Source organism: Plecotus auritus, assembly GCF_963455305.1.
Source record: "Plecotus auritus genome assembly, chromosome: 6".
Lineage (NCBI taxonomy): Eukaryota > Metazoa > Chordata > Mammalia > Chiroptera > Vespertilionidae > Plecotus > Plecotus auritus.
In genome coordinates, this window is record NC_137773.1 from 96658362 (window position 1) to 96671896 (window position 13535).

Consider the following 13535-nt stretch of genomic DNA (forward strand, 5'->3'; position numbering starts at 1 on the left):
GAATAAATGATTTATACTCTTGATCAAGCTGTACCTTTCCAATACACCAGAGCAAAAAAAAAAAAAAAAAAAAAAAAAATGTGCTTAAGCCCGTCCGAGCAGGGTTCCTGTCCCTTGAGCCTACAAAGCATGTCACTATTCTGGAACTCCTCCCAAGGAATCCCCCAACCCTGACCTCCTACCTGCACTCCTGGCCTCACCTTGAGTTTAGACAGTTGACCCAGCTCCTTGGCCGCATTGAAGATCATCTGGGTTCCCTGCAGATAGCAAGAGACACAGCCAAGTCAGGGTGGGAGTCCTCCAGCCCAGTCCCCAAGCCCCTGCTGACACCCTAGCCCTGGAGTCTTCTTGGTTCTTGTCCGAAGGCTCTGGGCAGGGCAATGGTTGTGTCACAGACAGAGGTCTGGACCCCCCGCCCCCTCCCGCCATGAAGTGCTGAGGAGGTGGTGGTGACTCTGTCCCCAGAAATCCCAGTCTTGTGGGGATGCTATCCCCTCCCACCTCCACCATGACCCTGGGTTTGTGGTTCAGAGAAGGGAAATGTTGAGAGAGCGGGCTGCAAGGGGCACTGGGTGGAGGGGTGGGGGTGGGGGGCTTGGGATGATGTTTGTGGGTCTGGGTGGGCCTTGCCAGCCCAAAGTCAGAGGGTCTGGAGGAAACCGAGGGATGGGCTCTAGTGAAACCCTCACTCCCTGCAGGACCATTCCCTCTGTGGGAGGAGTTCCCCAGTAATCTGCGGTGGGGGGAGGGGGGGCTATTAGTCTGACCTTTTAAAGGAAGAATCCTCCCAACACACATCGCAATATAACCTCCCCCCTTCTCCCCTCTCAAGCAAGATAATGTCCTGGCTATAGTTCCAACAAGCTGAGTGGGCCTGGATTCAAATCCCAGCTCTGCTGTGTGGCTCTGGGCAAGTCACTTAACCTCTCTGAGTCTCAGTTTTGCCATCTGGATGAAGGAAATCATATCCACTTCAAGGTTTAGCTGGAACTAAGTGTCTTTGTTCAGTTTTTACTGTTACTAGCACTTGGTTTCAAGGTCACGGGCAGTGCTGGGGAAGACAGGGTCCAGGCCTGGAAGTGTCCTGGCTCCTCTGTCACCGTGCTGAGTGACTTGAGATGTGTCCCAGACACTTTCTGGGCCTCAGTTTCCTCCCCTGGCTAATAGGGACACCCTCTTGGGTGACAGTGTGGGGCTGAGTATCAATGAAATAAGGAGTCCTGCATTACTTGGTCCTGGGGTGGTCTGGGGGTCCTGGGTGGGGTTGGGCAGGGAGGGAGCCATTTATAGCTGGGAGATTTGGAATTACATGGACAATCTACCAGCTGACCCATGGAAGCCAGTTATCCTGGCACTACTAGTGCTATCATCATCCTGGCTGTCCCTACTCTTCCTATTCCTGGGCTGTGATTCCCTGAGGCTGTAATGAGGCACAGTTACTTAGGAGCCCAGCTGCTTGGGCCTCAGCTTCCCTGGATACCCCCTCCGCCCTGCCTGCTGCCCGCCCCTACCCCCCACCCCCACCCCTCACAAGCAAGCCAGACAGACAGAGGAAGAAGAGACCGACAGACAGGTTCACAGAATGCCACTGGATGGCACGGACCACAAGGGTGGAAGGAGGCACGGGGTGGGGTGGGGGAGGGGGAGCCAGACAGACAGTGAGAGGTCGGTCTTACATCTGAGTGGCTTGGCAGTTTCACCCTGCCCTGTGAAGAGAATCAGGCGGAGGTCAGAGTTCAAGTGTCAGCTGGGAGGATAGTCAGTGGGACTTCCCTGCCCTCTCAAAGCACAGTCCCGCCCTCCAGCCCACGCGTTCCCCCCAGGTCCTGGGTCTAATGCTGAGCCCCCTCCCCAGCTAGGCACTTTCCCTGTCCCCCAGTGCGGGCTTGGGGCCAGGCTCCCGGACTGCCATGCCAGGAGCCTGGAACCAGCCCACCACCTGGGACAGATGCCCCATCCCATAGTCAGCCTGCCCAGGTGGGGCACCTTGGGTAGGGGAAGAAAAGAGACAGAGCTCCAGGTCTATTGTTCCCCAACTTCCAAGACCTTACCTCGGCAGGCCTGACTCTACAAGAAAAGTGCTAACAGGTATCACAAGTTCACGCAACATACAGACACACACCCAGGCACATTCATGAGCGTGTAGAAAGCTTATGTACACACACATCCAGAATGACATACAAATACATACACATGCAGAACTCACAGGCTAAAATATACAAGTCCACGCCTAAACACTTGCACGTGTGCACACAATCACACTCATAAACCCACACCCCCCCAAAAGTGTACATACATGTGTACAGTGCCTGGCACATTGAATGTGTCCCCTAAAGGGCTGCATGAGTGAGTAGGAAAGTCCTCCAATCCATGTTCATAAGTGGAGACCCCAGTTGTGTGTACACAGGTGTGATAGCTCCGGCATGAGTGCACAGCAAGGGCAACTGTTATGTCTTGCTAAAGCTCCCATCTCCTTACAATAAACAACAATTAGAACAAAAACATCCATATGAAAAAAACCAAAAACATCTCAATCCATGGCAGTGGGTCAGTGAGCCCTTCTTGAAACCACAGAATTTCAGCTGAGCCCAGGGCTGGGATAAACCCTTCGGGTGTTGTTGCGAAAGGGTGGGAACTGCATGTGCACACATTAGCTCACACATACCCACACATTGCAAGCCATGTCCCTGGAGGAGAAGCTCCTCATTTCTGAATTCTGGTTTTGTGGGACTTGGTTAGGACCCTCCTCAACTCGTGACCCCCAGGGGACCTTCCTGCCCAGGCACAGAGACACAGACATGCACACACATGCCCAGACACCAGGGCTCAGGACCTCAGCACCAGCGAGGCCCTCATTACCTTTTCTAATCCCTTGCCATGTTTTCTCAAGAGGGTGCCCTGCAGAGACAATGCCACAGGGTGATCAACCTGGCAAGCCACAGGGGGCGGGAGCCCGGGACGATCACACACGTAGTTATGGGGCGGGGGGTGGGGGGCGGCGCAGGAGAAGGCCATCTGCACTGCCCAGGGGGCTGGTGACTGGATTGCAAGGGGATGTGCGTGTGTCTTAATGACTAATTCTTCAAATGTGTGAGAGAGCCAGAAAGATAGGAAAGAGAGAAGGAGAAATAGAAATACAGAGCCAGAGAGAAAGAAGAGAAGTTGCTGCCAAAATACAATCCATTTACGTGTATTGTATAGATGAGGCTTTGGTTCCTGGGTTAACAGGAAAGCAAAAAGGCTTCCTATTCAGACAGACCTGAACTTGAATCCTGACTCTGGCATCTATTTACTCTGTGGCCTTGAGTAAGTGACTCCTCCTAAGTCTCAGCTTTTCTCATCTGCAAAATGGGAACCATAATATCCACCTTGCTCAAAAGGTTGTCCTGAAGGTGAGCTGACACCGCAGCTCAGAGGTCTGGCATACAGGGAATCCCCAACAAACGGAAATTCCCTTAGCTCCCTGCCCACAAGTGCATTATCTGTGGTTACAGCCAAAGACACACGCTGAAGCCGCCAAGAAATAAGATGAGCTCTAACCGGTTTGGCTCAGTGGATAGAGTGTTGGCCTGCGGACTGAAGGGTCCCAGGTTCGATTCCGGTCAAGGGCATGTACCTTGGTTGCAGGCACATCCCCAGTAGGAGGTGTGCAGGAGGCAGCTGATGGATGTTTCTAACTCTCTATCCCTCTCCCTTCTTCTCTGTAAAAAATAAATAAAATATATTCTTAAAAAAAGAAATAAGATGAGCTTTTGTGAACTTCTGACAAGATTAAATACTGTAACAGCCTGGTCTTTCTCACCAAGGGTGGTAATCTGAAGTGGTTTTACTGATTTCTGCCCTGGTATGTGTCCAATACTACCCTCACCACAAAAACAACAATATAAGGTCTAATTCAGTGAGCCCTGCCCCGACTAGACATGTAGATGAGCACTTCATTTATTTTTTAAATATGTTTTTAGTGATTTCAAAGAGAGGAAGGAAGAGGGAGAGAGGGATAGGAACATCAATGATGAAAGAGAATCATTGATGGGCTGCCTCCTACACGCCCCCCACTGGGGATGGAGCCCCGAACCTGGGCAGGTGCCCTGACTGGGAATCAAACCGTGACCTCCTGGTTCATGGATTGATGCTCAACCATTGAGCCACACTGGCCAGGCGAGATGATCACTTTAATGCATCATCCCATTTGGTTCTGACAAAAACACTCTGACAGTTGCTACAATTAACTGGTTTTTCAGATAAAGAAATGGAGGTTGGGAGGTGAAGTGACTTTCCAAGGTCAGAAAGAGAGAACGAGAGAGAGAGAGAGAGAGAGAGAGAGAGAGAGAGAGGGAGAGGGAGAGGCTGGGCTGGGATTTGACACTAAGTCTGTCTGACACCAAGGTCACAATGCCATCTCCCACCTGGGTGCTTGGGTATGTGTCTGGGATTTGTGTATTTCTGTATGTGCAGAGGGAGTGGGCTGGGAAGGAGTGGTGGAGGGCCTGTGCTAAGTAGCTGAGTAGGGTCCTGAGTGGTGAGCCCAAAGGGGAGGTTGGAGGGGCTGTGTTGACTTTGAACCTCCTAGCGTCTGGGAGATACTCAGATACCTTAATGGTATCTAATCATGGAATGGGGGGTATCACAACTAAAGGACTAGGGCAGACATGAAGGTTTGGGGTTTGGAAAACTTGAAGGCACTGCCTCCATATTTATAATGGGGCAAGGTGGTGGGCGTGACCTCCCTCCCTCCAGGCCCCGCCTCCTCCCCATACCCCAATCCAGACAGACACAGGCACATCTAGGCAGGAGGTGGGACACTGGGGGGGAGGCAGTGGGTGAGGAGGGGGCACTGGGTTGGGAGGCTGCAGCCACGCGGTGGGCCGAGTCCAGAGACAGAGCGGACGGACAGACAGACGGACAGAAGGGCCTCTACTTACGATCATCTGTCAGCCATGATGGGGGCCAGGGGTAGGGAGGGGGGAATAAGTCACCATGAGTCTCCCCGAAGCCCAGGGAGAGGGTGGAGAGGGCACTGAGGGGCGAACCCCATGCCCCAGCCCAGCCTGAAGGAGGCGGGGCTGGCCAAGGTAGGTCTGAGCCTCCTACACCATCATTGCCTCTTGCAGGGGGACCCCACCACCCTCCCCAAGCTGTCCACGTTCACCCAGGAGTACCCTCCCACTCTGTGTTGAGCCATTGATACACGTACCAAGACTCTCCAGGCCCTCAATGCCTCCCCAGGAGGACCCATGCCCAGCCACACCCCTCCACAGATATCATGGTACTCCCACTCCCACCCGACAGCCTGATCCCTGGGGATCACTGTCTCTGAGCTGTTCCTAAAAGGGCCCCAGAGGCACAGTCCTGCTCTCTGCTTGACATCTCTGACCTTAATGCTCTTGATGACCTCTGTCTAACCTCTGAGAGAGCCTCTGTTCTGTTTCTCTCTGATTTTTGAACTCCATGGTGTCTCCCTTCCTTGTCTCTTGATTGAATCCCCCAAGGGCCTCTGATAAGCCCACTGACCCCTATGACTTCTGTGCCCCATGGGTGGCCTTGAGCCCCAAGATGACCTGTTTTCTGGGTGATCTCTGACTTCTGAACGACCTCTTGATTCATGTGACCTCTAAGTCCCTTAGATATCATTTGATTCTACTTGACCTCTTTGACCCTTTTATAACTTTTGACCCATGTGTAACCTCTCTGATCTTTGGCCTCATTTACCTCTGGTGGCTTCTACAACCCTTGGATGACATTTGTGCCTGGACAACCTCTGAACCTCAATGCTTTTGGCACCAAGCTCTCTGGGCTCCCACAGGGAAGGTGGCCCAGGCATCCCTTCTGACCCTTGTGGGCCTCACCGTCTGGTCAGTGAGGGGTGGCAGGACAATGGTCTTCTCCATGGTGTTCATGACCAGCTTCCACAGCTCCTTCAGTACCCTCTTCAGCACCGTCTTCTCGCAGATTTTGGCAAAGAGAGTCAGGCTGGGGGTGAGGGGTAGATCTGAGAAGAGGGCCCAGCTGGCCCTGACCTGTAGAACCAGGCCCTTCCCTTCAACATATGGGCAAGGTGGGAAAGCATCCCTTGTACAGAGCCTGTACAAGGATCTTGGGTCATCTGGTGGAGCTACAATATGTGATACATGTGGAGGGCAAAAGGTGGCTGGACAGCTCAGCAGGGGCCAGGCAGGAAGGGGGCCTCAGAGTCTGGGAGGAAGGCCTGGGCCTTAGCATGAAGGCAGTGGGGAGTCATGGAGTATTTAAGAGAGAGAGAGACAAAGACATTATTGTTTGAAAAAACAGAGTGGCGATAAACTGGATTAGAAGGCTGCATGGAGAACAGGGACTGTGAGGAGGCTGGGGCCATGCTCCATAGGAAGGAGAATGGAATGGCAGGAAGAGGATAGACTTAGGAGGGAAAACAACAAAGAATTTATGATTGGATATTTGAGGGCTGAAGGAGAGGGCAATTTACCATTATTCATCTAGCAACTGACCCCCACCCACCAAACCATCCCTCCCCCAACTTTCTTTAGTGCTACTTCCATCTCTTTTTCCTTCCTTCCATCCTTTCTTCTTCCCTCCCCTCCCCCAGTTCCTTACTTTCATACATCCAACTATCCATCAGCCATTCTTCCTTCTTCCCTCTCTCCTTCCCTCCCTTCCTTACATCCATCCTCCCATGTACACTTCCTTCATTTATCTTTATTCTCATCAATCCATCCAGTTATTCATCCATCCAAATACTTACCCAACTATCCATCCATTCATTCATTCATTTACCCATTTGTCCATCCATCCATTCTTTCATTCTTCTATCCTCCATCTAGTCTTTTAGCATTTATCTTTTAATCTACCCACCTGCCCAACCCTTATGTCTTCCCATCCAACCATAATTCATTTATCTATACAAATATTTACTCACCATATCTTCCAATCATGTACCCACACATCTTTCCATCCCTTCATTGCCTCCACCCACACACCTCCTAACCATTCAAACACCACCCAGCAAGCTGCCCAATTGTTCTCTCCAGGCCAGCCTCTGGTCTCAGAGGCCACCTGACATGGCTCACTTGCTGTCCAACAGGTCCATGATGGGCTGCAAAACATTGTCAGCATCTTGGGCCACGCTGCTGCAGGCACTGGCTGGCACATTGCCCGTTCCCTTCACCTGGCTAAGGATGTCGCCCATCTGTTTGACACACTCCTCAATGTGAGGCTGGAAGCTGGGGGCATAAAAGGGAGAAGCTCAGACCAGACTCCTGGCCTCTGGAGGAAGGACTGGATGAGGCCATCAATGGTGACCTGTGGACCGTGACCTTTTATCATCAGCATCAGGGAGCCCTGGCGTATAACTGAAAGGAGCAGCATTAATAATAGCAGAATCGGGCACCAGGCTATGACATTTACCTGTGTTGTTTATTTCATCACACAGTCCTACTCATGTACTATTGTTATCATCATCCCCACTTTGCAGATGAATAAACTCAGGCTCAGAGAAGTTAAATGACTCACCCAAGGCCACACAGCTAGTAAGCAGTGAAGCCATGATTGAACTCAATTTCATCCAACTCCAAGCCTAAGGTCTTCTCCACTACATCTGCTGAGTCTCTGTATGCCCCAGGCTTAGGTCTGGGGCTGCCTCCCTCCCTGCTCCCAGTCTTGGAGGTACCCCCACCTGGTAGCAAACACCCGGCTGAGCTCATCCAAGACGTTGTTGAGTTTCACCTGGAGCTCTTTCAAGATGTCGCTGGCCTCCGCATCCAGCTGAGGAAGGGGAAGGGCCATCCATCAGGTCAAGTTTACAGAGCTTCCACATATCTGGGGCATTTTCCCACCCAACCCAGGGAAAGGGACCTCAAGGGGCTCGAGAGGAAACTGAGACACAGGCAGTGAAGCCACTTGCTTTGGTTTGAGGGACTGGCAGAGCTGGAATTCATCAGATATGAGCTCTGGGGCCCATAGGGATAGGGGGCATCACCCCACCTGGTCCCACCTCACCTCTTTCCCTCCCATGGCTTCAAACATCTTCTCTAGCTGAACTCGCAGCTGCTGAGTGTTGTTCATGAGGATGCAGGGCTGAGGATGGGAACAAAGCAGGGAGTCAGGGCTCAGGACCCCTCCCGGAGTCTCCCTCACCCACCACCAGGGATCCTGGATGGTTTCAGCATCTGGGTCTGGAGAAACCTGGGGTCCCACAAGGTCATCTAAGAATGGATGACAGTGTTTGGGAGTGTTGAGGAGGGTGGTCTCTGAGGACTGGCAGAGGGAAGGAGGACCTAAGTAAGTGGGATGGGCCTCTAAGAGTAGCAGGAAGGGGTGTTCTTGTCATATACCCATGTTCTCCTACATGGGACCAAAGCTTTGCATGCTCACATACATACATCCTGAAGGCTTCATTTGCAACAACCAGACAATGACACACTAAAGGCGTGTTCCCTCACCTCCAGATCCCCCCATACACACACAGTCAGATACACACAGCTGGACACACAAGCAGACACAGGTCTCAGAACCCAGGGAAGGATGGAACTCTGGGGGTGCAGAATTGGGTTAGGAAGGAGGACAAGGGTCCCCGCAGGTCACCACTTTCTCCTTCTCCTTGGAGCAGTAGGAGGCGAAGTCCTTGATGATGATGTCCGCATACTGGAGGAGCACATTACTGATGGTCTGGATAGGACATAGAGAGTGACTGAGAGGACGGGCTGGGGCTGGGTGGGTCCATCAAGAGCCACCTATGAGATGAGGGATAAACTCAAACCCACTTTAGCACCTAAGATGGACCACTGGGCTGGGTGAATTCTCTACCCAGGATAACCATCACAATCAAGGGGGACACCACCACAAGAAGATGATTATTTTATGTAGACTCAGCTCTTTTTCAGAGCAATAACTATCTAATATGATTGTTAAAATACCCAGCCCCATCCACAAGCATGAACTTGATCCTAAACCAAATCTCAGTTCCTACCTGCATTCCCCAACTTCAACCCAGCTTAAAGAAAATCCAACTGAACCTAATCCCGGACCAATGTTGTCAACCTCCAAACTCACCCCAGGTCCCACTCAAATTCTCTATAAACTCCAACATTTTAATGATACCAAAGCAATCCCAACAGGAATTTTAAACCTGACCCCAACCTCAACCCCATCCCAACCTTAATCCCAGCTCCAAATTCAACTCCAACTTTAACTACAACCCTGCCCTCAACCCTAACCTCAACTCGAACGCTGTCCCCAACACAACTCAAACCTTTATGGAAGAACTAATCCCAATATTGACCCCAGCCCCAACCTCAATCCCAGTGATATAACCAATACCAACTTTTACCTCAAACTCAATTCCAACTTCAATCCTGACCTCAACTTCAACCTCACCCCAAGTCCTAATCCCAACCTCAACTCCAATCTCAATGACATCATCAACCCAATCTCAACTCAAACCCCAGCCTCAAATTCTAACAACTCCAATCTCAATAACATCACAAACTCTAACCTCAACCTCAACCCAAACCCTGTCCCCAACCACAACTCCAACCTCTATGGCATGACCTACTCCAACACAGTGGTTCGGTTGGTTTTTCCATAGACCTCAACCCCAACTTCAATCCCAATATCACCAACCCCAATTTTGACCTCAATCCCTACCTCAACCCCAACCCTGATCCTAACCCCATTCCCAACCTCAACCTCACCCCAATCTTGACCCTATCCCTGACCTGGACCCCAACCCCACCCACACTCCCGCACCTTGGCAAACCGCCTCATGTAGTGCCCCACGATCTGGGGGTCAGGGCACTCGAGCTTTTTGATGATCTCAAAGCTCTGGTTAAGCTGGGAGAAGACATCCACCACGGAGCAGGAGAACAGGGCGTGCTCTGAGGTCTGCTGGAACTGCAGGGTAAGGGAGGCCAGGAAAGAGGAGAGTGGTCAGAGTCAGACAGTCCTCATGCTCAACCCTCCTACTCTCCACAAGGAGAGCCAGAGACCAACTGCCTTGGGGTGAGATGGATAGTATGTGAGGTTGACTTAGAGCCAGACACAGAGGCCACTGAGTGGGTGGGTGGGGTCAGGCTTGATAAACTCACATTCATCTGTTGAGTGAACAAAATACTTTAAACACCAAGAACAAGACAAAGGTTGCGGATACCCTTCAGAGACTGGCCTCATCCCAAGGGTAGTTTTTGTCCCCAAATTGTATCTCAATGGACCTCAGAGGGAGCGATTCCATGGTGGAGAGATTGGGAGCTTGGTGGTGGGTTAGCCTTCTCACCCCATCCTTCTTGTCTCGCTCCAGGGCTCCATGTAGGAAATCTCGGGACACCTCCTCATTCTCATCCAGCCACTGGATGACGAAGGGCTCAAACCACCTGGAATGGAGAGTTGGGATGGGGTCCTTCCATCTCTTGTCTCCATAACCCTCTGCATGAACTCACCCTGTGGTCTTGGGTGGTCACTCTCTGCTCCCCTCCCTTACCCAGCCTTGGCTACTTCACCCATGAAGTGAACCAAGTGACCACTGTCAGAGCAAGGCCCAGACTTCTGTGAATCCTGGTTGATAAACTGCCCAGGGGTAAGTAGATTTACTCTCTGAGATCCCAACATAGTATATAGTAGGTCCTCGGTAAATGGTGGCTACCAACCCACCCTCCAACACAGCTTGTGAGCCAGACATTCCAGGTTCAAATCCGGACTCCATCACTTACTGGATGTCACCTTGGGCAAATCCTTCAGCATTTAACTCTATTTCTTCATCCACAATATGGAAATTATGATGTTCCCACCTCATAGAATTGTTGAAAGGATTAAATGAAAAAAGACATGTGGGACTGCTCAGCACAGTTCCTGATACTTATGATTATTAATTGTTTGGCTATAGGAGTCCATAGGCCAATGGCTAAGAATGGAGAACCCTGGATTTGAGCCACACCTGTGCCCTTGATGCCCAGGGAACCCTGAGTAGGTGAGTCCTCCTCTTTGGGCCTCAGTTTAGTGTCAGCACTATAGTTCTGATTTGGGTTCTGGGCAGGGGGCTTACGCAGGGTACTCTGGCACTCGGTCCTTAAAAGCAGGAAGCTCTGTCACATACTCATTGTAGAGCCACTTGACCTTGAAGTGGAGGTTCATGTAGTCGGCGCTCTTGCACAAGCGATGCTTGTCATGCTCTGGAGCAGGGAATAAGGGGGTGGCTCAGCCAGGAGGATCTGCCACCCTCTGTCTTGGCAGTGCCCACACTGGCCATCATTGGTATTTGAGCTCAGGCATGAAGGTACAGGGCACTCACAGTCTTGGAGAAGACACAGCTGTCTGCTCAAGCCAGGTTGGGAGACATGGTGTGGGGGACTCACCCTCCATGGCATACTTCATGTCCTGGGCAAACAGGTTCCACATCACTTCAGCACTGATTTTACCCACATTCAGCTCCTGGGGAAACCTGATAAAAGTCATGGAAGTATGAAAACTTGACAGCTAGGAGCCAGATGGCATAGGCTACTTAGGGCAGAGGGATCTGTATTCAAGTTCCCTCAGTCACCAACTTGCTGAGTGACTGTGCATTGAGGCCCTTCTTCTCCTGAGCCTCTACCCACTTATCCCCCCATCTATTAATTTACCCCTTTATCCATCCATATACCCATCCACTTACCCACTCATCTCTCTATTCATCCATCCATCCATTTCTCCCTTCATTCCCCATCCATCCATCCATCCATCCATCCATCCATCCATCCATCCATCCTTTTTATCCACCCACCCATTCTTCCATCAACCTACCTATTCATCCATTCACCCATCCATCCATTCTTCCCTCCCTCCATCCAATCATCCATCTATCCATCCATCTACACATACATCAATTCCTTTATCCACTCACCCATCCTTCCACCAATCTAAATCTATTCATTCACCTATCCATCCATCCATCCATCCATCCATCCATCCATCCATCCATCCATCCATCCATCTATCCATCCATTCCTTTATCCACCCATCCATTATTCCACCAACGTATCCATCCATCTCCATCCACCTACTCATCCATCCATCCATCCATCCATCCATCCATCCAATGTCCCTGATCTTAACTCCATATCTAAGTAACCAAGAGATCATGGCACCTCAGAGTTAGGGGTCCCTCTAGCATCCACCTCAGGGAGAAATAAAACACAATAGCTCTTTAAACTACAAGCGATGAAAATTCTACAGACATATAAATCCACAAACCAAAACTGCACACAGTCACACACAATACACAATATTGTATATTGAAGTCAATTCACACATACACCCACAGACCACAACTACACACAAAAGTTCATCCACACATGTAAGAGATAATGCAATTTAAATGTAAAAAATTCAGAAGAGTATTTTGCACACAGTAAATACTAGAACATTATCTATTGTTACTTATGAATCTACACACACATACAAAATTATATACATACGTACACAGTTATTCACACAAATCAATACATATAAAATACATGTCTGATTACACCAGTAATTGTGTACATACACACAATTTTATGTTTATGTTTGCAAATTATGCCATATTTCACCTAGACATAACCCCACCTACAATTTCCCCCACATACACAACATTTTATGTATAATTAGACAAGATTGTGCACTAGACACAAAATTGTGCACACACATACACAATAACCTCCAGATAATTAACTACATAGACACACAACTCACTGGTTGAGGCAGGGAGTGTAGGAATTCTTGTCTTCTTCGATGATGGACACTATGAGAGTGATCAGCTTGGACCAGAAGTCGAGATTCTTGATGCTGGGGCCCTGTTCCTCTGGGGGAACTTCCCCCTTCTTGGCCTGGATGGGGCAGTGGAGATGTTGGCTCCAAGGGGTCCAGGGATGGGGGCTTCAGTCAGTTCATTATTGAGGTGCAGAAAGTTGCTGATGAATGGGCCCCACTAACATTCAGGTGGGAGGTTGGCATGGAAAGGGACTGAACTCGTAAACTGGCTCAAGCAGAGCTTATATCTATTCAGCTTAATGAAGCTTAATTAGACTCAGCTCATAAAACAGAATGGACCTGAATTTAGCTGAACAAACTCAAGCCCACTAAACCAAATGGAACTGAAGTGAATATAAATCATACCCACTTAGCTTTTAACAGATGGCAGTTCTCAGAGTTAATTCAGTGGAACTGAACTTGGGCCAATTACACTTAATAGAGTAACATTAAACTTAACTGGATGGAATTTAACTCAAATAAAGTGAATTGAATTTAGCCTAATCAATTTCTCCAAGATCAACACCAGCCTACATAAAAATAATGGACATAAATTGATCTGAATCCAACCCAACCCAACCCAACCCAAGTCAACCCAATCCAACTCAACCTAACATGCTCAGGCTAACTCAATCTAACTTCAGTCAATCAATGGAAATGAATGTAACTCAACTCAACTGAAATAAGCCCAACTGAACCCAATTCAATTGAACTCAACTGTACCTAATCCAACAACCAGCTCATTCGGACTCCAACTCAACCCAGTCGAGAACAACTTCAACTCAATT

The 13535-nt window shown here is 49.8% G+C and overlaps 1 protein-coding gene across 13 annotated transcripts in view; it reads right to left on the bottom strand.

The window, feature by feature from the left end:
- UNC13A (unc-13 homolog A) overlaps positions 1–13535 on the bottom strand; it is a 63975-nt gene that overhangs the window by 12404 nt on the left and 38036 nt on the right. For 6 of the 13 annotated variants that reach the window (XM_080675312.1, XM_080675313.1, XM_080675307.1 and 3 more), the window contains 13 exons: positions 12691–12824; positions 11337–11422; positions 11027–11153; positions 10262–10358; positions 9739–9882; positions 8575–8658; positions 7990–8067; positions 7667–7755; positions 7062–7214; positions 5847–5970; positions 2860–2898; positions 1677–1706; positions 201–257 (listed from right to left, as the gene is read on the bottom strand). In XM_080675312.1, coding sequence (XP_080531438.1) covers positions 201–257; positions 1677–1706; positions 2860–2898; positions 5847–5970; positions 7062–7214; positions 7667–7755; positions 7990–8067; positions 8575–8658; positions 9739–9882; positions 10262–10358; positions 11027–11153; positions 11337–11422; positions 12691–12824 — 1242 coding nt within the window. The remainder of the gene's footprint in view (positions 1–200; positions 258–1676; positions 1707–2859; positions 2899–5846; positions 5971–7061; positions 7215–7666; positions 7756–7989; positions 8068–8574; positions 8659–9738; positions 9883–10261; positions 10359–11026; positions 11154–11336; positions 11423–12690; positions 12825–13535) is intronic. The other 7 variants (XM_080675310.1, XM_080675309.1, XM_080675318.1 and 4 more) reach the window with 3 other exon arrangements.